At 36.3% G+C, this 26,969-nt stretch overlaps 2 protein-coding genes, 1 long non-coding RNA gene and 1 pseudogene across 4 annotated transcripts in view; 2 read left to right on the forward strand and 2 right to left on the reverse strand.

Moving 5' to 3' along the window:
* Positions 1 to 330: 330 nt before the first annotated feature.
* Positions 331 to 8,329, reverse strand: LOC131409503 (uncharacterized). The gene is made up of 3 exons (XR_009220943.1): positions 8,270 to 8,329; positions 1,904 to 2,016; positions 331 to 663 (listed from the first exon to the last, which is right to left on the reverse strand). It is a non-coding gene; the product is annotated as an uncharacterized LOC131409503 (long non-coding RNA).
* Positions 5,772 to 8,276, reverse strand: DCAF16 (DDB1 and CUL4 associated factor 16). Its single transcript, XM_058546808.1, has one exon. It carries the CDS (start codon positions 7,997 to 7,999, stop codon positions 7,349 to 7,351), a length of 651 nt encoding a protein of 216 aa, XP_058402791.1. The 5' UTR covers positions 8,000 to 8,276; the 3' UTR covers positions 5,772 to 7,348.
* Positions 8,330 to 16,873: 8,544 nt separating the features above from the next.
* Positions 16,874 to 26,969, forward strand: part of NCAPG (non-SMC condensin I complex subunit G) — a 38,595-nt gene continuing 28,499 nt past the window's right edge. Inside the window, exons 1-7 of one of the 2 annotated variants that reach the window (XM_058546806.1) lie at positions 16,874 to 17,078; positions 18,064 to 18,267; positions 18,783 to 19,011; positions 20,722 to 20,867; positions 21,158 to 21,242; positions 22,237 to 22,429; positions 22,903 to 23,052. In XM_058546806.1, coding sequence (XP_058402789.1) covers positions 16,968 to 17,078; positions 18,064 to 18,267; positions 18,783 to 19,011; positions 20,722 to 20,867; positions 21,158 to 21,242; positions 22,237 to 22,429; positions 22,903 to 23,052 — 1,118 coding nt within the window. In that variant the 5' untranslated portion in view covers positions 16,874 to 16,967. The remainder of the gene's footprint in view (positions 17,079 to 18,063; positions 18,268 to 18,782; positions 19,012 to 20,721; positions 20,868 to 21,157; positions 21,243 to 22,236; positions 22,430 to 22,902; positions 23,053 to 26,969) is intronic. The other variant, XM_058546807.1, reaches the window with a different exon arrangement.
* Positions 26,591 to 26,691, forward strand: LOC131409871 (U6 spliceosomal RNA; annotated as a pseudogene).

Here is a 26,969-nt window from a genome sequence, read left to right on the forward strand (position 1 = left end):
CAAAATATTATTTTTAAAGAAGTAGATAATTCCTTAAGCTTTGGAGTCTACCGAGGCTAAAATTTAAGTGAAAAGATTGTTGAAATTACTGCTATAGACTATGCATGTGACTAAATAATATTTTTTTCTGAAAAAATCTTCTGAAGTGCACATCTTATTGAAGGTGAGAATCTACTGCAATTGCGGAGTATGATGCCTGAAGGATTGACCTAATTGTTGGCAATACCACAATCTTACTACATTTTTAACATCAAACTTCTAAAATCTCACTACTAAAATAGTAATAAAATAATTACATTTTAAGAAATAAAATTTAAGATTTTTGTGACACAATGACACTTATCCAAAAATGTGTATTTGATGTACTTCTAACTGCTTCATTTTATCATTAACCTAGTTTCCCACGTACTTGTCTTTTCCTTTTTCCGTAACGTCCCAACATCTGTCTCATCCCTTTTTACATTTTCCATGCACTCAAACACTTTGTTTCAAGTCTTTTAGAGACCTACTTCCTGAAATCCCCATCCTACTTACTTGACACAGTAGTCATCCTGGGACTTTCCCTCATTGCATTCCTTTGTGGGATCTTACGTTTTCAGGATCCCATGCCTTCTTATTTAGATTACTCCTTTGTTTTGGTGAAGCACATCCTCTGGTAGCCTCCTAAGAAAGGGTACATGGTAAAATAAAATTTTGAGACGATGAAAGTCTGAACTTTTTTTAGCCCCATACTTGATTGGATTGTCTGGGTACAGAATTCTAGATTGGAAATAATTTTTCCTCCTAAATTTGAAGGATTGGCTCTCATAGTCTTCTAGCATCCAGTGTTGCTACTGAGAAGTCTAAATGCCATTCTTGAAAACATCTTTTTACATAACCCTTGTTTTCCCATTTTGGAAACTTTTAGGATCTTCTTTAACCCTGGCATCCTGAAATATCATGATATGCTTTCACGTGTTTTTTAATTCATTGCACCACGCACTCAATGGATTCTTTTAATTTAGAGACTCATGTCCTACATTTTTGGGAAATGTTCTTTAATTTTGTATTCTCTCTTCACCTTTCTTTGTTCTCTCATTTTGGAGCTCTTGTTAATCAGATGTTGCATCCCATTCTTATCTTCTAATTTTCCCTTTTTTTCTTTCCTATTTTCCATCTCTGCCTTTTTGTTCTACTTTCTCAAATTCCTTCAGCTTATCTTCCAATACGTCTGCTGAATGTTTAATTTTGGCTCTCCTACTTTTCCAATACTCTTATTTTCTGATTGTTCATTTATTTATAGCATCCTGTTCTTATTTCATGAATGCAATATCTTCTCCTATGTTTCTGAGAATATTATAGCTTCTTTTGGGGAGTTTTATGTTTCCTGCATTATTTCCATTTTTTTTTTCAGGTTCTTTTAATTGTTTTAGTCTTCATCTTTCATTGTTGAAGGTTATCCTCAGATGTCTAGTGATCCTTGGCTATCATTTTATGTGATTTCCAATGACTGAAAGCCGTGTATGAATGAGCAGGGCTTGTGGACTCTGGGTTTCACTCTAACAAATACTCAAGCAGCAGGCTGTTTTTTTAACTGTTCATCTTTCTGGATGGGGTGGGCAGGGCTGGGTACAAGCCCTGCTACCAGATTCTGTAGCTAGGTGGACAAAGGTGACTGAAGGCTCATAATGTCCAGAATATTGACATTCTCTCAATCTTCCTGTTTTCATATGGCACCTCACTACCACCATCTCTCTCCCCTAGATCCCAGTTCTAAGTGTAACTTGGGCTTTGGTTCAATTTCTCCAGAAAATAAGCCTCCAATCTTCGGCTAGAAAGAGGGATAGTCACCTGGCTACAAAAGGAGCCCAAAAATAAACTTTCAAATAATCCCCTTGTTTTTAACTTTGCTCCTCACCCTCACCTTCCAGGTGCTTCAAATCTTTGAGTCTTTGGGGGGTTTTGGAAGTAAAAGACAGGTGTTCCAAATTTGTGGACTTTTTCTATGATGAAGGATGGCCGCCAGAACTGTGCTACCTATCAAGTATCAAAAAAAAAAAAAAAAAAAAGTAATACACTTAGTCTTTCCTTTTGCAGCAAAAGAGAGTGAAAAGTAACTTAAAACACACAAAAAAACAATAAACCTAAACTACTTAGTATTGAGACAATATTTAAAAAATTTTTATGTCTGGAAATATTTTAATGATTACGTGATTATTTTAGCCAAATACAATATGTCTCCTATAAAAACTCTCATTTCTGCAATTGGGCTTCCTCCTCTACCTCTCAACAGTTCTAACCTTGGGTCAACTATATGTTAGCCACCTTCTCCCCTCATAAGTATTCCGAGGTAAGAAAACAACACATGTTCCCTGGGAACAACTACACGACTACGACCCAAGATTAATCAATGCTACTAACACGTTTATAGGGCTGCCAGATGAAATATGGGATGCCAGTTAAATCTGAATTTCAGATAAATAATGAATAACTTCTTTCGGATATAAGTATTTCCCATATTTCACTGTTTATCTAATATTCAAATTTAACTGCACATCCTGTATTTTTATTTCCTAAATGTGGCAACCCAACTACATTTAAAGAAACAATGTATCATAAGTAGAAAGTGACCAACATAAAAGAATTGGATTTAAAGAAGGAAACTGGGATCTGGACCAAAGCATTCAAGCCACTGGCAAAGTCTACATAACTAACAAGCAGGTAGCCAGGGGCCAACACCGTATAACTCACTTTGAGTTAAGTCCCCATGGAATGCACTGGCTGTGGCCAACATTAATGCTTTCAATTAATATAGCAATTCAGTTTCTCCAGATAGTGGGGAGGGCCCTTAATTGTGTCACCACAGCTCTGCCACTCTATCAAGTCATTCTGGTTGTTCAGGGTGCAATCATAAAGCCAATCTAGGGTCTTTTTTGATGGAAGATGGCCATACCCTTGGACTTTTCCTATTGTTTGGGTATCTCCCAAAGGAAGTTGCCCCTACAGGACCACTGCCTAATTAATACACTGTAAAACACTAGTTGATATATTGGAGTGTCAAGTCCCACAGTTGACACTATGGGTAGTATTAATCATGGGCTTAGCAGTTAACCTAAACATAATAATTTCCCCCCAAATAAGAAGATATTACCAGCTCCTGAATTTACAAACTGCAACACTTATGCTAAGACTGTTTCATCTGGTTTCTGTTGAAGTCTAATTTGATACCACACCAGCTTGGTTTCTATGTATAGTAGGAACTCAGTTTTAATCTTGTTAAGCTGACTAGGATCCTGAATCTCCTAGATGATTACTGATTATGTCCTATTCCAGAGACTAGGGCATCACTTCCCAAATGATCCCAAAGATTTTCATATCACGTGTCAGGGTCATCTATGTCTTCCCAAATAAACTGTCCAAACTCCAGTCAACTTACTGTTTTATAATCCAATCCTAAACTGTTGCTAACATTCTAAACTGGCTTCATGCTGTTTAGAAGCAACAACTCTGGTACTGGCTGCCCGCTACCTTATTTTAAATTATCTGTAAATCAGGCGTTCCTTATCTCATTGAAAAGAGTTAGTCATAGCTCTCACAGCTAACAGGAGCTGGGTAGCCAGCAAGTGTCAGGTCATTGTGGTACCCCTCCTTTCATATTCTTGGTCTCACTTCCAAAACTTTTACATAATCCCACTGCTGTCACCAATTGAAAGGAAGAGCTTGAAAGTCTGTACACAATGATCAGAGTCAAACATGTAGCCACCAACTAAACATTGTTTAAAATTGGCAAAGATACACCATGGAGATTATCCTTTTGGTAAGAGCAAGTTGACAGAGAAGAAATACCTGGTGGTTGGCGTCAGCGAGCGAAGCTCCCTCAATTTCCCTCGTTCAATGGATATTGCTCATTGGTGGACTCATGTGTCAGCAGCTTGCACAAAGTTGTCTCATGAAGTCTGAGAACTTATCCACACTTTCAGGGCTTTTCTATATACCCCAGCCATGAGCAAAACACCTCTGACCCTGATCTTTGTGTGCCATTGCCTTGTGAACTTAGCATATACAACTTAAATCTGTGTATAAAATACCTATTTATTTTTTCTATTCCCTTAGCTGACTACCCGTGGGGTTTAATTGTCAGAGTGTGCCCTCCACATGAAATTCCACTACACTTTGATGGCTGCCCCGTTTTCAAATATTTAAGGGCTAGTATAAGGATCAGGCTTATTTAATGTGACCCTAGAGAGCAGAAATGGCATCAATGGCCAAAAGCTTTGGGCTAGTTTATATGAGTTCAATATATCCTAAAACTTATTATTTTTTTTTTAGTGAGGAAGACCAACCCTTAGCTAACATCCATTGCCAATCTTCCTCTTTTTTTTAGCTGAGGAAGATTGGCCCTGAGCTAACATACATGCCCATCTTCCTCTATCATGTATATGGGATGTGGCCACAACATGGCTTGATGAGTGGTGCGTAGGTCTGCTCCTGGGATTCCAACCTCCAAACCCCAGGCCACCGAGGCAGAGCATACGAACTTAACCACTATGCCACCGGGCCAGCCCCTAAAACTAATTTCTTATCTATACTATCTTATTTAATTTTGCACTCCCAATGTCTGGATTATAGTAGGCACTCCATAATGTTATTAGATGCATGACTAAATTCCTAACAGAGATATTTAAAACTAATGGGCTACCCCGAAAGACATTGAGTACTCTAACACTGGAGCCAAAAGCAGAAAATCATTTATTAGAAATGTAAGAGGGCCGGCCCCATGGCTTAGCGGTTAAGTGCACGCACTCCGCTGCTGGCGGCCCGGGTTCGGATCCCAGGTGCGCACCGACACACCGCTTCTCCGGCCATGCTGAGGCTGCGTCCCACATACAGCAGCTAGAAGGTTGTGCAACTATGACATACAACTATCTACTGGGGCTTTGGGGGGAAAAATAAATTAAAAGAAAAACTCTAAAAAAAAAAAAAAAAAAAAAGAAATGTAAGAGAATTTATGTATCAGCAGAAAAATAACCCAAGTGACTTCTAAGGTCTTAATTGCTTTAACCATATCTACTCTAATATCAAAACACTGTTTTTATCAGAGAAATTTTGTTTGATAGATAGTTGTCATAGAAGTCCCAGCAGGATAATCCCCTAAAGGTGACCTAAAATCTGCCTTCCTCCTGCCGTGTACTGATTTTTTCCTTCTCTTAGGAAGCTGATGAGTTTAAAAGACATGCTTATGGTCTTCTGGGTTCAAACTGTCTAGACTGTTGCAACAAAAAGAGGCTATCTATCTGCACCGAGAGAATAATACCTTTACGTAACATTAATGTCTATTGGTTTAGAAATTCTATTTCCTTATTCCTTTGATAAATATTTCCATAAAAACAAAATAAATTTGTCCTTCTTTATCCTAATTATGGTGACTGCATTTAACCAAAGGACCATGTAGGGAGAGTATGAAAGTGGTAAACTCACCCCTAACTCCACATCCATGGCACACAACAAGAAGTAAAGGCTTAAAGGCTTATTCAGGTACGGATCATTTTGTGCAACCTGGAATTACTTAACATATACAAACCAATGGGTTCAAATCCGGGTCTTGACTGAATATCTGACATTTTCTTCAATAACGTTCTTTTTTTAGAGCTGCCAAGTCACCTCCTATCAGAGACATTGTACAGATATAGATTCTATATCTATTGACTCTATTCAGCACTCAATGAATGTTGACTATGCCTTAAGCAAAGCAAGATCTATTTCATTTGTTGGGAACAAATGACCATACTCTGTTCAGCATATACAAAACTGTTGGTTTATTCAGCTGCGAAGCTGGGGAAAAGGTTCCTTTTGGAGGGAATAGCAAAAATGCATTCATGAGCAAGGCACTTTTATATACACACACATCACAGAAAAACGAACATAGTATGGTTACATAAACATCAACATATTTTAATTTTTAGACCTCCCTACATCGCCCCACCTCCCCCTTAAAGAAAGAAACAGGTTCTTGTAGCATTTTAAAAACCAGTTTCACAGATCATCTACATAGGATCAGTTTCTGACACATTCAGTTACACTAACAGTATGATATAGTTTCAGTTCAGCAATTTTCCACTACTAATTATTTTTTTCTACCTACTACAATTGCCTCCTTTTTTCTTAAGACAAGACAACTAAGGCTCAGCAGAAATAACTCATTAGGTCATAAATTCTTCTCTCCTCAAAGTTGCTATACATATATAAAATCTGTGAATCCATTAATGCTTCGATTTTTTGATGCCACATTGTATACAGCACTTAATTATGGAGAACAGGAAAAAGCAAAACTAAAACAAGGAAGAGGATATATGTTATATCTTTAACAATCTACTTTCTGAGTCCCTTTAGATGCCAGTCAACCAGGATCACACACAGGTTTCACTCTTTATTGTAGGTGTGCGAAAAGATTTAATGGTCTCATGCATTTTATGTATGTTGATTTCTATGTTTTGACTCATGTAAATAAACATAGCAAGACTCATTTACAAGGGTACATTCTCTTTGTTTAGCTAGACAGAAATCTAATCTATGTAGAAACAAGAATGCTAAAAAATTCTTTAACTTCAGACTGTATTAGGCTAAAACTTTTTGTAGTAAGGTTCTTTAAAGTTAGAAGGGTTCTTGAAAAGTTTGCAATGGATGTGGAAAGTGCCTAAAGTACAGCTCCAGAGAACACTATACAGATGAAATACTTTAATCCACTAGCAGTTAATACTGAAAGCATAAATGCTCTTTTAATCCTTTCCCATTGGTCTTTTAGAATGTGTTTTATTTGCTCTTGACTAATGTCTGGGTGCCAAGATGGAGGAAACATATTCCCTACAAAACAAGTGTCTGTTTAATCCCCAGGTATGACCTTGTAGGCCAATTTAGCTAGAGACAGCCTGGTGGGAGCCTACGATATAAAAAGTTTATGCAGTAACTGCAGGTACCGTGATAGGTCTAGAGAGGAGTAGGCTAGGTTTGAGACTGCACTCCCTCCCAAAAAAATAGGAATCCCTAATTCAGACAGGCAGAATAAATTGGGGGGAGAACTGAGTGTGGAGAACAGTCAACTTATCTTTTATAATATGGTCCCTTTGACTAATTCGCCATTGAAGTTCTCATTTTATCGACATGGTCTGTTAAAGGGAATGCTCACAATGCACATTTTCTGCAGGTGAGTTATGGGACTCTTGGGTATATATTCAATACTTGGTAGTACTTCAGCCTGCCAGGACAGGGCATGGTTTGGTTGAGAAAGCATTAGTTTCTCAACTGTGGGCTGTGTAACTTTGTACTCCTGTCTCAAATAACAGCAGGAGGTAGCAGAACAAATGGTGGATCTTTATAGTGATGCAGTTAGGAGTTTGTTAACTGCCTTTTGGAAGTCAGTGTAGGAGTAAGTAGTGTTGATGGGTTCAGTGCGGGTTGTTTCCTTAACTGTTTTAGTTAACCAGCCACAGCAACAACCAGAAACACATGAATTAGGGATCTGTTTTAGGTATTCAGGTATGGGAGTGGCTCTACTCAATGTTCGGCTTAACTGTTTGGTAGCAAATTGCAGTGCTCCATTTAGAGTGGCGTGATCTCTAGAAAGCCGGCTGGGACTTGTAAGGGGCTTTTGAAAAGGTGGGACTCCACAAGAAGCCAGAGGAGGCCATTCAGGAATTGGTTCCAGTTTGGGTACACAATGGGAACAATGCGAGAGTCTTAGCCCTATCTCTCGAAGTATATGGACCGGTGTGCTTGGATCCAAGAGTTTAGCATGATATAACCAGGAATTAGGATTTAACGGTTTCCAAGTTGTAGAATATTTTAAAAGGCACTTAACCTGCCAGGCAAGACTCTCAAGAGGCGTTAGGTTGGGCACCACAGGGTCCTCTTCTTCAGAGGAATCCCACTCTTCCCCAGAACTCTCATTTAGGTAGTTAGCATTTTCTTCTTCCTCACTTTCTGATTCTGATAACGGGTCAGGAGAGGGATTTCTGGGACCCATTAGAATGAAACAGAAAAAGGAACCAGAAAAAGGTAACAATCTAAGCCAGCAAAACACTGACTAGCACTGGCAAATAGAAACAAAAGATGAAAAATCCTTTCAACAAGATTAATTTGTCTGTTTCTCAGTCCATTACACACCCACACACAGTATGCCTCTGGCTCACACCACTGCGCGGTTCTTCAAGATTATGTTGTATATTCTTCACTTATAAAGAAGACATCTCAGTTCTCAGGACCAGTTCAGTGTGTAAAAGTGTTAGTCACTTACCAGTAGCACAGGACAGAATCTCTCCTTCAAATCCTGGCTAACCAAGAAGTGAAGGGGTCCTCATCTAGGCAAGCTGATTTTCTTAGCAGGGTCTCAACCGGTCGTGATATTGTGTAGAGACACTTTGTGTACTCTGTTTTGTTGGCACGGATAGCGATAAAAAGAAACTCAGTGGTCGCCTTCGTTGTCCGCTTGATACAGCAACTTTTGTGCAGGGGATGGTGGGATGAGTTGTCAAGGATATCTGGTGTGCACAGATCCGCTGTTTTCCATAGGTGATGCAAATGCCCTTGGAAACTGGTGACTTAGTTGTTGGACTATCTGGAAAGGTAGCCTTAACCTGTGAATGAGAAGACTAGAGACATGATATTAAAGCCTGAAAGCAGTGGGTAACATTATTGTCCATCTAACTTTATAGAATATGCAAGAACATGGACATGAACAAGAACCTGAACAAGAAGCCTTCCTGGCTTTCCCATCTCTAGCTCATAGGCGTAGGTAGACTTTTCTATCGGAAATGGCTCCTACAATCACAAAATTGGGAAGGAGAGCCTGGGGCCATTTTAATCCTTTGTTGGTACATATCTTGGCCAGTTTCTTTTTTAGTTTGCAGTTCGAGCTCAGAAAATTACTTCTGTAAAAGCAGATCCCGTATGCCTTAAACTCCAAATAGAGAGCTAGAAAAATTATCTTTTTACCTTTAGATGTGCTTTTTGGAATTAGTTTTAGGGGACCTGTCCTGGTGGTGGAGCTGCTAGATGTTAGGACTCCTGCTGGGACCCCAAAGGTTATGGTCATATGACCATATACTCTACAGGCATGAGAGAAGATGGTAGGAACAAATCTTAATATAGTAGGAATTACAATGAATGTAAATAGATAAACTCACAATTAAAAGATAGACACTCAGAATGGATTGAAGAAACAAAACAAAACAAGATTCAGTAACATGCTGCTTTTAAAGCAAAAAGATACAGAAAGGTCAAAAATAAAAAGATGAAAAAAGATGTATCAGGCAACCGTGGACCAAATAAAGCTGGGTTAGCAATCTTAATATCTAACAAAAAAAGATTTCAAGCCAAAAAATATGAGACAAAGATGGACGATAACAGTAAAGCAAAAAGAATTAAATGACAAATACTCATCATAAACATATATGATCCTGAAAGCACATCATCAAAATTTCTCAAGTAACAACTGCTAGAACTGAGGGGGAAATATAAGCAGGGATATAAGAAGCCTGAAAAACAGTTAAAATATTAATATACTGTAGGTATTATATAAATATACAGAACTCTATAGCAAACAGAATAGATATCTGAGCACACATACACATAGATCACGCATTAGGTTATAAAGTATAACTAGATTCCAAAGGGTCAATTTCAGACTAAATTCTCTGATCATAATGCAATAAAACTAGATATTAAAGATTAATTAAAAGTAATCCTATGTTGGGAAACTAAATAACTCATGGACTAAAATGGAAATCATAAAAGATATAAAGAAATATTAAAAATGAATAATAATATAAACCTTACAAGGCAAAATTTGTGGAACACGGCCAAACCAGTACCTACAAGAAATTTATAGCTTTGAATATATTGATAAGGAAACAAGGAAGTTTAAATATCCACACGTTAACCATTCAATTCAAGATAATGGAAAAGAGCAACAGCAAAATAAGCAGGAAGGAAATAATAAAAGGGAAATAAAATAGTATATAAAAGAACATTAAAGAAGACTGATAAAACTAAAAGATGGTTTTCTGAAAATATAAATAAGAAAAATGAAACTGGTGAGACTTATTAAGAGATTTAAAAATAACAGATTAAAAATAAAAAACATGACAAATATACATGCTAAAATGTGAAAATCTAGATGATATGGCTAAATTCTAGAAAAATATAAAATACTAAGATTTATACAGGAAGAAATAGATAACTTGGAATAGAAGAGACCAGTAAGTATTAAAGAAACTGAAAAGGTAACAACCTCCTACACCAGGCCTATATGGTTTTACAAGTGAGTTCCACCAAACTTCCAAGGAAACTAATACCTATTTTACATAAGTTCCAGAAGAAAGAAAAAAGCATATAAACTGAACAGCTCCTTTTATGAGGATAATAAAATATTAATTCCAAATCTAGAGATGAACCAAATAATAAAAGTATAGGTTCATTTCACTTACAAAAATTCCAAATATTATCTAACAAAATCTAATAGTGTATTAAAGAAAAACAGAATATGTTATAATCATATACATCTTATCCCACGAAAGCAAGGATATCTCAACTTCAGAAATTTTACAAATATAAGCTACCACAATAATAAAGCGAAAAAAAAAAAAAGATCAGATAATTTTATCAACTGTGGATATTTAACCTTTCTTAGTTCTTGATCAACACCTTTTTATGCTTAAAAAACAAGATGCTCTTACCAAACTAGGAAGAGAAAGTTACTTTCTCCACTTGGTGAAGGTTATTTATCAATAATTTTCAGCAAATATTATCCAAAAAGAGTAACTTTAGATATATTCCCTTTAAAAATGAAATTAGGTAAGGATGACTAGGATGACTGATACTGACACAGCACCAAAAGTCCTAACCAATGTTATAAAAAAAAGAATAAATGACAGGTGTAAACACTGGAAGAAAAGAGATGAAACTATTAATTTACAGATGATATAGTCATCTAATTAAAAAAACCTAACATGTAAACTATTAGAGCTAATATAAGAGCTCAACAAAGTTCTTGGATCTGAGATTAATCCATGAATATTCATTAATTTATTTATATAGCACTTACTATTTGTCAGGTACTATTCTAGGAACTGTACCTTTGTTAACTCATTTAAAATTTTCCCAACGACCCTATAAGATAGGTAGTTTTATTGTCCCCATTTTACACATGAGGTTTAAGCTACCTACCCAAGTCATACATCTACTAAGTAATAGTCAGGATTTGAACCCAGGCACCCTTAACTTCTATACCAGCCATACTAACTAGAAAATTTATTGCATAAATACCTTTCACAATAGGAAAAAACAAAACAAAACGAAACACCAAACCTATAAAGGATCTAGGAACTAACCAACAATATACAAGACCTCTATGAAGAAGAATATAAAATTCTAATAAAGGACAAAGAAGAAGATTTAAAATAAACAGACATTCCATTCTCTTGGATGGAACAAATGAATATTAAAACAACTTTTTTCAAATTAATTTATATAATCCCAACATGGAAAGAATAAAATTCCTTATATAGCCAAATCAACTATTTGAACAGAAGAGCAAAGGGGGTTCTTGGCCTACAAGATATTAACAGATATTACAAAAGTCACAGGAATTAAAATAGGGTGGAGTTAGTGTAAGAACACACACGTAGCCCAATGGAGCAGAACAAAGCTCAGAAACAGAGCCATATAAAATTTTGGAATGTAGTATAAAATAAAGTTAGCACAAAAATTGAGGCTAAATGAATGCACCTAGTACATAATACTGGTAAAACTGGCTCATTATATGAAGAAAAATAAAACTGTATATCTATATAACGCCATATACAAAGGAGGACTCATGATGGATTAAAGACCTAAATAAGAATGGTAAAACTATATAGTTAATAGAATATAATGCAGGAGAACATCTTTGTGACTTAGGGCCAGAGAAAGACTCTTTAAATAAAAAAATATAAAGCACAAGACCAAAAAATGATGAATTTAGTCATATCAAAATTAATCATTTCTGGATTGAACTAAAGACATCAAGAACAAAGTTAACTACAAATCAACAACAACAAAAAATGAGCAACCTCAATAAAGAAATGGGCAAAGGACAAAAATATCCAATTTACAAAAAAGAAAATACACAGGCCATTAACTATATGATACCACATTATTCTATTAGTTTAGTAAAAATTAGAAAGCTGGACAACGCCAAATGTTAGTGAGGAGATTAAAGGAACTCCTTTAGGAACCAGCACTGCTAGTGGGTTTATAGAGTGGGGTAACCTTTATGAAGAGCAATTCTGGCAGCACTCCTTAGCCAAACTATTTGCACATCTCACGATAGAGCAATTCTACTCTTGGGTATATACAGCAAAGAAATTCTTCATAAGACCAATATGTACTCTGAAGCTTCATCTTTGATGGTAAGGAATTAGAAGCATTCTAGGTTTCCATCACTGGAGGAGTGGGTAGGTAAAACGTGGTGAAAGCACATTAGAAATATACACAGCCACATGGATGGACTAAACGCATAGCTCTAAATGAAAAAAGCAAAAACCAAAATATCAACATCCCATTTACGCCATTCTGTAGGAGTGATTTCCAAAATGAACGTCAGTAAACAGGTCTAGTTTCAAATATACACAGAGTTGTGCTAATAAGGTCATACCGTATGTCTTCACATCAGTAATATTCCTTTAAAGAATATTTCTCCGGCTTCCACATGTTCTTTCTATCTAATTCAGTTCCCAGCATTGTGTGGCACATATCAGGGGCTTAGAAAATTTTTTAAAAGAATTAAAGAGAGAATGACGAAGTCCTGCTATAAGTAACAATACAAGTGTGTTCTATTTTTATTCTAGGGAGACAAAAATTTCCAAATTATATTCAGGTAATTTGGTAATATGTGGGACAAAGACAAATGAAAATTTTTTTAAAGCAGGATCAACAATGATGCTACTAAAGCAATATAAAGGGAACTGCTTATAACCTAAGCTTTAAGAAGAAACATGAATGCAAATACTTTGAAGTTTATATTATTACCTAGTTCAATCTGAAAACAAAAAGAAAATTCGAAACATACCACAAGTCTTTATTTTACTAATTGAGACAGGCTAAGCTATTGGCTTTTAATTCTTCTGTTCTCTTATATTTTTACTATTTTCAATCCATCGCCAAGATTATTAATTGGCTATACTTCAATTATGTTACTCAAAGCTTTCTTTAAAAGGCTCACTCTACTTTTTTAGCAGAAATAAGACAGTCTCTTTGAAGGCATATATAAATTCTAGAGTGAACGCATCACTGCTACTCCTTTACATGCCATGTGCATAATTTTCCCATATCAAAATTGAATTAACCACATCTACTCTATATACTCCCATGTATAATTTACCTTTAAAGAATGATTTTTCTGTGATTTCAGAACTAGATAGCCTTACCATACAAATTCTTTAGTTTCATTATTTCTTCAACTAAACTAAGTTTACCCAGAATAGGAAGAGACGTATTCCCATAGTTGCTATTATTTGTTTTTTTCCCATAGCACTAAAAGCAAAGTCAATAAACAGGTAAGCTTTAAGGCAGTGAGACTGATGTTTAGGGTTAATATAGCATCTTTTTTACCAGCTTTACTGAGGTATGATTGACAAATTGTATACATTTAACATGTACAATGTGATGTTTTGATATATGTATTCACTATGAAATGATCACAATCAAGCTATAGCCATCACCTCACAGTTACCATTTTTGTGTGTGGTAAAAACACTTGAGATCTACTCTTTTAGCAAATTTCAAAGTATATATAATTATTAACTATAGTTACCACGCTGTAGATTAGGCCTCCAGAACTTACTCATCTTATAATTCAAAGTTTATACCCTTTGACCAATATCTCCCCATTTCCTCTACCTGCCAGCCACTGGTAACGATCATTCTTCTCTTTGTTACCATGAGTTTGAGTTGACTTTTTTAGACTCCACATATAAGTGGGATCACTCAATATTTGTCTTTCTGTGTCTGACTTATTTCACATAGCAGAATGTCTTCCAGGTTGACTTGTGCTTTTCAAATTATAGGATTTCCTTCCTTATTAAGACTGAATAGTATTCCATTGTGTATGTGTGTGTGTGTATACACCACATCTTTACCATTTACCCTTCCACGGACACTTAGGTTTTTTCCATATCTTGGCTTGTGACTAATGCTGCAATAAACATGCAAGTGCAGACATATCTTTGAGATAGTGATTTTATTTCCTTTGAATATATACCCAGAGAGAAGTGAGATGGCTGGAGCATATGGCAAAGATTTTTAATTTTTTGAGGAAACTCCATACTGTTTTCTATAATAGCTGTATCAATTCACATTCTCATCAACATTAACAAGGGTTCCCTTTTCTCCACATTCTTACCAACACTTATCTTTTGACTTTTTAATAAGTCACCCTAACGGGTGTGAGGTGATGTCCTACAGTGGTTTTGATTTGCACTTGATGAGTAGTGATGGTAAGCATCTTTTCATATACCTGTTGGCTATTTGTATGTCTTCTTGGGAAAAATGTCTATTCAGGTCCTTTGCCATTTTTTAATAAAGTTATTTGTTTTTTTGAGTTGTATGAGTTCCTTATATATTTTGAATATTAACTCCTTATGGGCTGTACGGTTTGCAAATATTTTCTCCTATTCCAAAGGTTGCCTTTTCAGTTTGAAATCTAGTATCTTTTTTTAAATTTTTCAGATTATAATGTTCAATAAATACTGAACAAAAACATGTTATTAATCCTAAAAAAAAGCTAATCAAAATATAGTTAGGCTGACCTCTGGTGGCCAGACCCTTCATCCTTCTGTAACTGACAAAATGGTATGAAGTCATCTCTCATTTGTGGTGAAACAATCATATAAAATAAAGGAAATAATATTGTTAGAAACTTCACAGTCAAACAAAGCAATAAAGGTATCAGGGACCCAAAGCATAAAGAAAGCTGAGTAATTAACGGCCACAGAATAAGAAAAATGCCTCCAAATATTAGTTTGTTCTAATTTTCTGTTTACTAGTTGACTTTACATGTAAAACGAATGGCATATACAGTGGTTCTCAAAGTAAGAATCCGTAGTTTTGCATTGTCCAATACTGTAGCCACTAGCCACGTGTGCCTACCTGAAATATAGCTAGTGTAAAATAATACCCAATTTCAAAGACTTAGCAGGGAAAAAAAAGAATGTAAATTATCTCATTAATAATTTATGCTGATTACATGTTGAAATGATAATATTTTGGATATACTTCCTTAAAAAATTAATGCCCTTTCTAGGTTTCTTTCACCACAACTTTCCAGGCATTCTGCCTTTTAGCTATAGTGAGATTATAAATGTTATCAGTATAGGTATTCCATGCATTCTTAGGGCTCTATGCTTCTCCTCCAGCTGATTAACCTAAAATACTTACCCTTCTCACCTTTTCAGAAACTAGACATCTTGTAATTTTTAAATTACTGGCAACCCAAATGCTACTATATTCATTACTTTAACTAGCATTTGAATACCTACAACATTTCAGGAATTAGGAATATGAAACAAGAGAATGGATGAATAAATTATGGCATATTCATACAATAGAATACTACAGCAACCCGTCTGTGCCTCAGTTTCCTCATCTCAAAAGGAGACAGAAGTTACCTTACAGGGGTTATTTGTAAGGATTAAATGAAGTTAAGTGTTGATAACAGTGCCTAGCACATAAGAGCCCACAAGGTTTAAGTTATTATCATGAAAGTATCAATATGAACAAACCTCAAAAAAAATACTGATCGAAAACAGCAAGCTGCATGTATGATTACTCATATAATGTTAGAATGTGAAAACAATACAATATACCTATCCTGTGATTTATTCATGTCGTTAATACATAAAAATGGACAGTAAATTCAGAAAATCAGTTACAGCTGGGGAGGGAAGGTAATTCATAGTAACTGTATACAGGCGGCTTTTAATCTATTTCTTTAGCTGGTTGTGGGTACGGAGGTGTTCGTTTTTGTCTGATATAATTCCATTTTTTTAAAAAAGCTTAAAGGCTTAGTTCCTGCTCCAAGGCACTCCAAATTTATCTTAACCACTACCTAAACACTTTTCCATTCTCTGTTTTCTGCTTTGTCGAATACCTTGTCGTTATGCACCTTTGTAACCGGGCCTCGAAAGCGGGTACATTTGGAATAAGCTGTATCTAAATTAAACCGTGCCTCCTTTTGCAGCGGTTCTCGGACGGTCTCCCTCCTTTGCAGACCCTCCACAAACCGAGGACCTAAGGCTTAAAAAGACGGCGGCGCCTCCATCATCAGACCTCGGAACGCCCCCCTCGGCAGACCCGGCAACGTTTCCCTTCTTCGTAGAAGCCGGGCCGCTGGCCGCCCCCCTATCTTTCCCTTCTCGACGGATCTCCAAATGTACCCCTCCTCCCGGGATCCCCTGCTCCCCTTCAGGCGGAGCAGGGATTGTTCCCTTCAGCAGATTCCCTGTTCTCACCCATGGAGGCTCCTTTCTCCTTTCGCGCCTCACGCCCAGCCACACGACCCGGCTAGGCCTAGCGCCACGAGCTCTGTCCCAACAGAAGCAGCGCCACTCCGCTCACCCTCCCTGCCGGCACCACTTCCGGGGGAGCCGGCGCCCCCTCCTCTTAGAAACGCCACTTCCCACTCGGATAATGACTGGATTGAGGCTAAGCGCATGCGCCCAAACGCCGGGGTTTGAGGGAGGGGTGGATCCATCTCTTCCCGCTCTCGCCTCTTGAAGCTCTCGCGGCAGTCTCGCGGTATTTCCGTCTCCCGCGGGAGTTATTTAAACAGTCTGGCGGTAACCACGCCCTGGGCGCCCAGCGGCGGCTGACGGGACTCTGCGGCTACTCGGCCTGTGGTCGGTCCGGCAGCTGCAGCCGAGCGCGGACAGGGCTCGTCCCAGCGGGGTCCCGGCGCCATGGGGGTGGAGAAGAGGCTGCTGCCGGTGAAGGAGGTCTTTCGGCTGGCGCAGCAGCCGCACCAGAATCAGGCGAAGCTGGTGAGGGCGCTGAGCCGCACCTACGGCCTGGTAAGCGCGGCCGGCCCGCGGTCCCGGGCGCCCCGCCGCCCCGCCCTCCCCGGCCAGCCTCCCCCAGCCTCCCCCAGGGGCCTCCGCTGACCCTCCGGACTCGGCGCCGCGACGCCAACCTCCTTACCCTTCCCGACCCGGTTCGGGGACAGGTCTGGCGACTTGCCCGAGGTCGCCCGGGCACCCCCCCTCTTCACAGCGGCCTTGGCGCGGACCGTTAATCGTTTGTCGGGCGGTGAACTCGGAGAGGAACGTTTACGGGCACCGGGGCTGCCGGGCACCAAGTCTTGGGCCGCAGGGTAGCTCCTGGACGCGGTGGTCGTGTCCCTCGGGTCTCCGCCCACAGCGACCGCCAGTCACAGCATTCTCACCTCGCCCCCCGGGTACATTGAGTCAAACCACCAAAGAGCAGATGCGTCATTAGCACCTGGCTCTTCTGTTCGCGTGAATACTGTTTGTTTTGGGGGTTTGTTTTGTTTTGTTTTTGAGTGGAGCTGTGAGAAGAATAGGGCAGTGAATTTCGGGAAAATAAATTATCTGGAAGTCCAAGAAAAATGGTGAGTCAGTATAACAGGGCTTGAGGATATGAGAAGGGATGTGAAAGTTATGTCAAAAGGAAATTGGTGTGTCGATAAGGCTACATATGGTAAAATGTAAAAGCCCTGTTGGTTTTGGGTTGTTCATGAAGCGTATTTAAACCGGTACCAAGGCGTATGGAGAATTCAAGGGTATTGGAAAAAAAAAAATACCAAAGGAATCCGTTCACTGTCAAAATTCGCGTTTGTTTTCTCCCTAGGAGAATTAAATGTCCCTGGAGAGAAATTCGTGCAAATTCATGTCCCCTTTGATGGTTTGGATAATTGAGAGTTTACTAAATAATTTTGGTTTGTCTGAGTTATGGCTAGTGCTTTCAGCAGTCTTAGGGTAATGTTGGGAAAAAAGGATTTTATCAGTGCAGTTTGTGAAGGTTTCTTTTGTCTTTCAGATGGATAATAAAACAGTTTTTCATGAGGAGTTCGTTCATTACCTTAAATATGCTATGGTGGTCTATAAACGAGAACCAGCTGTGGAGAGGGTCGTAGAATTTGCAGCCAAGTTTGTTACTTCCTTTCACCAGTCAGATCCGGAAGATGAGGAGGAAGAGGAAGATGGTGACATTTTAAATTATTTGTTTACTTTTCTATTAAAGGTATTATGAAAACTAGAACTTTGGGAAGTACTGTAGAAAATTTTACTATATTAAAAGGGACCTGGGAGTGTGTATGTTTTAGAGAATGAAATATCTGATAATGGAGAACGTCTGTGAATGAGTCTGCTTTTTATAGGAAATATTAGAACTGTCGTTAAGATTAAAAGGTGGACTTTTAAAATAACTCCAGCGTTAAATTTTTAGTGACTTCTCTAAACCAGTTATCACATACATGTGTTTTAAATGAGTTCTCTATTTTGGAAGTAAAGTAAGAGTTCCTACAGAGGGGAATATGCTCTTGTAATTGAGCCCATATTTACTTCTGACTGTATATTTTGAGCTTTTATATATTGTATATTTAGTTTTCCTATGAGTCAAGGTAGCATTATGGTTTCTCTGCAAGGAATGAATTACCTTTGTAACGTCTTGAATTCTAAACATATAATTCAAATGGTGTGTGATTATTTAGTAATAGTATGTGACTATGAATAAATTTTGATGTGTTTCTGTTTCAGTCTCATGAAGCAAACAGCAATGCAGTTAGATTTAGAGTGTGCCAGCTCATAAACAAGCTTTTGGGAAGTATGCCAGAAAATGCCCAGATTGATGATGAGTTGTTTGATAAAATTAATGAAGCCATGCTTATTAGATTGAAAGATAAAATTCCAAATGTGAGGATACAGGCAGTTCTGGCTCTTTCACGTCTTCAGGATCCCAAAGATGATGAATGCCCAGTGGTTAATGGTACGTGTAGCTCCCTAAATCCTTTTTCACTTTCGTTGACTTTGTTAAATTCTCATTAGACAAATTTTTTTATTATGAATTATATGTATGGATGAGTATAGGTGTTTTATATATATTATTTTAAAAAAATACCCAAGTAGCCACTGCCTAACTTGAAAAAATAGAGCATCATCAGTACCCTTGAAACCTATCTTACGTCCCACCCCAATTACATACATCACTGTCCCTCAGAGTTAACCATTATCCTGAATTTTGGGTTAATTATTCTCTTGCCTTTTTATTTAAACAATTAACCACATGTATGTATCTCTAAATAATGTTAAATTTTGCCTGTCATTTTGTATGCTATGTGGATCATACTATATTTTTCTGTGCTCTCAACATTATTTCTAATTGTAGCATTCATCCATGTTGATATATTTATTTACTGTTGTATAGTGTTCTGTTGTATGAATGTAACACAGTTTAATATTTCTAATATTGATGGACCTTCTAGTTGTTTCCAGTTATTTTGCTGTTAAACAGTGTTGTTATGAACTTTCTTATACATGGCTTCTGGTGCACAGGCTCAAGTTTTTCTAGGGTATTTACCTAGGGGTGAACTTGTTGGAGTATGTGTGAATTCAGCTTTATTAGATGAGGTACAAGTGTTCTACAAAACAATTTACCAATTAACATTCCCACTAATAGTGCATGAAAGTGTTCAATTGATTTAGATCCTCTCCAGTGTTTGGTACTGTCAGATTTTTAACTTTTTGTTAATCTGGTTATGTGTATGATATACGTCATTGTTATGCATCTTTTCCTATATTTAGCAGCCAATTATATTTCTTCTATGTAATGCCTGTTAAAGTGTTCTGCCTGTTTTTTTGTTCGTTTGTTTTATTGATTTATTGGAGTTCTTTATGTATTCTGAAATGAAAATTGGGTTATATGAATTGTAGATCTCGTCCTACTTTAGAGGGCTTATTGTTTCACTCTCTTTAGGATGTCTTTTCTTCAATAGAAATTCCTAGTGTCAAAATTATCGGCATATTTTTCCATATATGCCTTCCACTTTTCTATGTATGCCTAGGTGTATTTCAGGCACTCATCTGTTTCATTTTTCTCTTTGTCCCTGTTACTAGCTTTATAACCAATTTTGATAATTGGTGATAGTTGGTATTTTTTGGTGTTAAATGATGCACATAATAATATTGTGTAAAACATACATGTTTAATAGTCAATACGTACTTGATTATAAAGCTGGGGAAAATTTGAGAAGTAGGTGAATAAATATTTAAATACAGAAAATGGGTTGTGTTTCAATGAGTAAAACCAGAAGTTATTTCTTTTTAGAACTCATTAAAAATGAAAATAATGAACCCTTTATAAAGCCATATCAGTTTAAAATAAACTGCCTGCTATACTAGACTTTCTACTATATCCTAAAGAGAGCAAAGACATAATCTTAGTAATGGATTTTCCATGATATTGAGGGCTATTTGTTTTCAGTTTTAGCCTCCATGCTCAGTCCATTGACTAATTTCTTATTCTATTCTTTTTAAGGGAAGCTGGCAGAAAAAATCTTCAGCTAAAATTAAATGTGTAAGACTTAAAAATGGTATCTTTATTATTTCAAAGATATTAAATATCAAAATGTGGGCTATCTTATGACTATGGTTAAATAATATTTATTTAGTGTACTAAAATGTATTGCTCTATTTTTAGCGTATGCTACTTTGATTGAAAACGATTCAAATCCAGAAGTTAGGCGGGCGGTGTTATCGTGTATTACACCATCAGCAAAGACTTTGCCAAAAATTGTAGGGCGCACCAAGGATGTGAAAGAGGCTGTCAGAAAGCTGGCTTATCAGGTAAATAAGTCCACTATCTTGTGTAGGCATATTCTTACAAGAAGCCATATTCTTAAAATACTTCTGAAAAATATTTGGCACATAATAATGATTTCTTCAACTGAGATTTTTACAGATGGAGAGTATAGATAATTTTGGTAGAATCTTATTACATTAAATGTGCTTCTAGCTATTAATTTTTCTGGAGATTCTGGGTAGTTTTCTTAGATTAAGGAAAGATTACTAGTTATGAAATATATAAGCCATGTTGAGTTTAATGACCATCTTTTTATTATTATTATCTCTTTAAGGTTTTAGCTGAAAAGGTTCATATGAGAGCTATGTCTATCGCTCAGAGAGTAATGCTCCTTCAACAAGGTTTTAATGACAGATCAGGTAAGACAGATATCTTTATATACAAAACTAGTGGATTTTGAGGTCAGACTTAAAAGGTTTAGGAAACAAGTGTCCTAAAGTAGGTCAAGTAAGCCCATCATTCCCACAGTCTGTTGGAATTTATTTAGGTGTATTGTATGGAAAACATTTCCTAGGGTTAAAAATCTTGATACTTGGAAGGAGCAGAGTTTGTTTCAATTTTCCTGTCTTTTACAGACGGAGAAACTACAGCTTAGGGTTATAGAGGTAATTTACGTCAGAAGTAGCACAAGATCTCTTTTTAGCCCTCTCTTCTCCTTTAAAAAAAAATGCTATCTATCCCTTTTGTATATATCTTGGTATTAATGTGTTCTGTGCATCAGAAACAGCAATTAGGAATGATCAGACCAGTATAATTTTACTAGGTTTTTTTTCTTTTTCTCTCTGTTAAGACTAGAGAATCTGCTTACAAGAATGATAAGGAATGATATATTTTAACTTTCCAGTCCCCATGAGAAGGCTAAGATGGCTTAATTTTGCAGTAGCAAGAAGAAAACATTGTCAGAAGACTGATGACTAGAATGACTTTAGAAACTAAGAATAAGGTTTGTTCAGTGAACATGCTTCTGCGATTCACTACGGCAAATAGCAATCATCAGTAATAGATGAAGTCAGGCAACAAGTGTAATAATGAATATTATATAGTCTGGACTAACACTGGAAGCCCAGTGAACCTAGGGGAGAAGGAATGTGAAGATATTTTTGTAGGCTGTGGTAGGGGTTGGTATCAAATATTCTGATTTTTTCTATTTTTATTTGGAAGTGAGTATCATAGTGACTTGCAATATCACTACACTTTTATTTTTTCTTTAGTATGCATTTTTCTGCCTCTTAGTCTCTTCCCATTATTATTGTAAATATCAACTTGATGTTAACGTTAATTAAAACAGGCAAAATATGGGAAATGGAAGCTAGAGGGAGCCTCTGTTCACCTATGTTTCTAATGACTTAACAGATGCTGTGAAACAAGCAATGCAGAAGCATCTTCTCCAAGGCTGGTTACGTTTTGCTGAAGGAAATATATTAGAGTTGCTTCATCGGTTGGATGTAGAAAATTCTTCTGAAGTGGCAGTCTCTGTTCTCAATGCCTTATTTTCAGTAACTCCTCTTAATGAACTGGCAGAAATCTGTAAAAATAATGATGGCAGGTATATAGAGTATTCATTATTTCAAATGTGATATTGAGGAACTTCTTCAATTAAAATTAATCCCATCCTCCATTACTTTAGATTGTATCAATACTTTTTATCTACCCTTTTTTCGTTTTCTTTGCTCTGGTGGATGTCTTTTTTTCCCCTTGTGTAAGAACTCACTACTTTCTCAGAGACTACTTTAGCTGCATTTTTTTTTTTCCATTTTGTTACTTTGATTTTTGCATTAGCCTTCCATGGAAAGTCCAACAACATGTGTCCCTATTGTGTGTTTGCTCATTTGATTCTTTTTTATTTTCTTTTGGTCTAAATATTTTCATTCTTTTGTGGGTGGATAAGTTAATGACTTTGCAGTTAAGAGGATGGTGATTATAAATCAAGTCTGCTTATTCCCATTTTTCTACTCAGTTCAAATTTTTAACTGGATATTAAGATCTTGCTTTCTCTTATTCTCTCCCTTTTAAATGAAGGAAATTGATTTCATTGGAAAAATTAACTCCTGAAATTGCTTTGTATTGGCGTGTCCTTTGTGAATATTTGAATTCAAAAGGAGATGAAGGTGAAGAATTTTTAGAGCAGATTTTGCCAGAACCTGTAGTATATGCCGAGTATTTATCAAGGTAAAATTTTTTCCTTTGGTTTGGACTGTATGTGAGTTTTTGTATGTGTTAACCTCCCAGCCTCCTCCCTCAAAGTCATGCTTGATTGGGAATAAGTTACCAGCCATTTTTGGGGATAGACAGGAATAAATAGGTATGCACATTGAGTCTTTCTGAAGAATATCCCGTGCAGGTCAGTATACTGAAAGAGCAAAGTCAGTATGTTTAGGGGACAGCTCCTTAAAACTGTCAAGATGTGATTATGAACATTTCTCCATAAAGTTGGTAATGATGATATGTTACTTTTTGAAATTGGTTGACAGCCTTTTCCTAAGTGTCAGATAGTAAATATTTGAGAGTCTGTGGGCCATACTGTCTCTATCAAAATGACTCAACACTGCTTTGGTAGTGTACAAGCAGCCAAAGACAATATATAATGAATGAGTGTGACTATTTTCCAATAAAACTTTTATCGACTTGAGTGGATACTAAAATTAGAATTTCTGTGGCCGGCTGGGTGGCGTAGTGGTTAAGTTTGTGCGCTCTGCTTCAGCAGTCCAAGGTTCACAGGTTCGAATCCCTGGCGTGGACCTACGCACCCCTCATCAAGCCACGCTGTGGCGGCATCCCACATACAAAAAATAAAGGAAGCTAGGCACGGATGTTAGCTCAGGGCCAATCTTCCTCAACAATGACAAAAAATAAATAAATAAAAAATAAAAAAATCTTTGCTAAAATTGGAATTTCATATAATTTTCACATGTGTATATTTTCACATATATATATATTTCACATATACATTTTTAAATGGTAGTTAAAATTATATGTGTATAATTTTGTATAATCACTTATAATTACATGTAATTAAATATATAAATATATATTATATGTAAATATATATAATATAAAAATGTAAGAATCTTAGCTTGCCAGTCTGTACAAAAACAAGCAGCAGGCCAGATCTTGTGCAGGGGCCGTAGTTTTCCAAATGACAGGGTGGACCTTTGTGGCCGGTTTTAATATTACTTAAAACTGTTACTATTTGGCTTCTTGTTTTTTAAAGTTTTTTCAAAGTATGCCTTTAAAAAGATTATTTCGATTACTCTGTTTTCTACTTATTTCACTTTAAAATTACACAAGTAAAACATGAATGTGTTCTTGTGAAAATTCAAATACAGAAGTATATAGAATAAAAATGTGGAAGTTCCTCTTTTGTCTATTTCCTCTATCCCATTGATCTTTTGAGAGTTAACAACTAGACAATTTGGGGTGTGGACTTCCAAACCTCTTTCTCTACATACACATGTTAAGTGCATAATTTTTTTAAATATAGCATATTATACATATTGTATTTTTTTCGACTACTGGTATCTGAGATCATTCTATGTTGATGCATACAAATCTGTCACAGTCTCAGCAACAGCTTATTCCATAGTATGGTGCCAGCATCTGATTTCCTCCTCTGTTGGTGGACATTTAGGGTGTTTCCAGTTTTCACTGATAAAGGTGTGTTAAACTTTCTTGTACATTTTTCTGTACATTTGGGATTTTGTGGGGTCGATTCCCAGAAATGGAATTGCCAGGTCAAAGGTTATATATGTTTCAGTAGATACTGGTGTGTAGATTTTCAACTTTATGCTTTTCATGCTTTTTAAAAAACATTTCTTCCATATAATATGAATTTTGGGCCTGAATTCTCTTTGTATGAAATATAGTATTCTGCTTTTACTTATAGTGATCCCACATATAAGTTAGGGAGCAAAGCTATGAATGCATTTGAATTTTGTATGCAAAATATTGAATCTAGGATAAATGTCTTAAATGTGAGCCAATATGGAAACTTACAGCTTTGAGCTCACAGTAACATCATGAAAAACATGTCTGACTCTACTAAGTGTTTTAATAGTAATTATTTCAGGCTTTAACATTTAATTAGAGTATTCAGGGCCGGCCCCGTGGCTTAGCTAGCGAGCGGTTAAGTGCGTGTGCTCTGCTACTGGCGGCCCGGGTTCGGATCCCGGGCGCACACCGATGCACCACTTCTCCGGCCATGCTGAGGCCACGTCCCACATACAGCAACTAGAAGGATGTGCAGCTATGACATACAACTATCTACTGGGGCTTTGGGGGAAAAATAAATAAATTTAAAAAAAAATTAAAAAAAAAAATAGAGTATTCCATTATAATATTGTTTGGGCCATGTTGAAATGTTTCCAAAAGGAATGAATTTGATGCAATGTTTAATAATATATATTAATATAAAAGTAATAAATGCTTATAGAAGATAGAGAAAATACAAGAAAATATGAGGAAATATTAAATATTTAAATAACATCGGGGGGCATCCTCACTAGGGCTGCTTCACAGATTGATTAATTCTTAGTAAAAATTGACATGTAAAGAGCTTGGTTCCTCTGGCTCTACAAGGTCAGGGATTTTTATATTTCCTTTGTCACTTAATCTGTGAGTTTTGAAATAAGTAACTTTAATCAACTTGTTTTTTCATTTATAAAGAGGAAACCTTTAAAAATCATATTTTAATTACTATTGAAAGAATACTTAAGAATTTTTATTTTTGGAGCAACATCACTAGATAGGATTAGTTTACTCAGGTACAGAAACCAAATTAAATGTAAAAATTGTTGCCTGATAACCTCAGAAATATATTTTCAGGCATTTTGTAGCAGGAAGAGTTAGTGACTCAGAACTCTGATATGAAACAATTTCCTGTTAAAGTGAGGTATTCACATAAAGAGAGAAATCAGGGATATTAAATGAGGCTTATCAAATTCAAATAAGAAAAAAGGACACTAATACAATTTTCAGAAAGCTACCTTAAATATATGTTCTTGGAGAGAGCTTTAAAAAAAAGACTTTCTTGAATGGTGTCTTCATTATAGTGAATGTCTTTAAAAGTGGTTAAAAAGAGATGATTTCATGGTAATTAAAACTGATGGGTTCATTTTAAGTTGTATTTATGCAGTTCAGGATTTGTAATCTATTAATGAAACAACTACTCTTTGAATTTATTTTAAAAAATACCTTCGGTCTTGGTGCTATGTGTTGTGCTAAAGCTGGGGTGGAGAAGTAGGGAGGGATTCAAAGATGAGTAAAGGTTTTTTATCCTGTCAGAAATCAGTCTATTGATTTTGATAATGATCAGTTTGGTAGTTTTCCTTTATTTTCCTGCTAAAACCCAAAGGGTGGGTGATACCCTTGAAGCTCCTAATCTCATGGCCAGAAATTTGAGCTTTTATTTACTCTTGGTTATCATTTTGTAAGACAAATCAATTTATTCATCATACATAATTCTGCAGTTTCTATAACTTGATTTTTGTTGACATTTTAAAAATGGCATTTTTCTTCAGGATTGTTGTTTTTCATACTACTCCTGACATAGTTGTCTAAGTTTAAACTCTTAATTCTGCTTTTGAGTAGGCTTTTTTTTGTCCCACACAAAGAAGGGAGACCTTCTGGTAGGCTGTTGAATATTATCTAAGTGAGGATTTTAAAAGATTTAATTTGGGCAGTGATAGTAAGAATAAAAGGGTAGTCGATGGTGCTTGTTTAGTAGCAACTACAATAAAATAAGAACAATACAGAGATTAGTAGGGCCTCTAAGCAAGGATAATACAAATTGATGACGCTATCTGTATTTTTCTGATTTTTTTAAAAGATCATTGTATTAATGGATTACTTGTGTAATTACTATTATTATTACTACCACTATTCTTTTAAACAAAAGAATAATGGCTAATTAGGGATGATGAGGGAAGACTAGCTCTTTATGAATAATTGGATTTTTGGAGAAGGGATTTAGACCTTTATAATTGAGAATACTAGCAACATTGAAATAATTAGTTACCAATTTGAGAGACGTAAATATGTACCTTTTGAAAATTTCCCTTAGGAAATTTGAATCTTTAATGAAAATACAT

The sequence above is a fragment of the Diceros bicornis genome, chromosome 8 (genome assembly GCF_020826845.1).
Source record: "Diceros bicornis minor isolate mBicDic1 chromosome 8, mDicBic1.mat.cur, whole genome shotgun sequence".
Classification (NCBI taxonomy): Eukaryota; Metazoa; Chordata; class Mammalia; order Perissodactyla; family Rhinocerotidae; genus Diceros; species Diceros bicornis.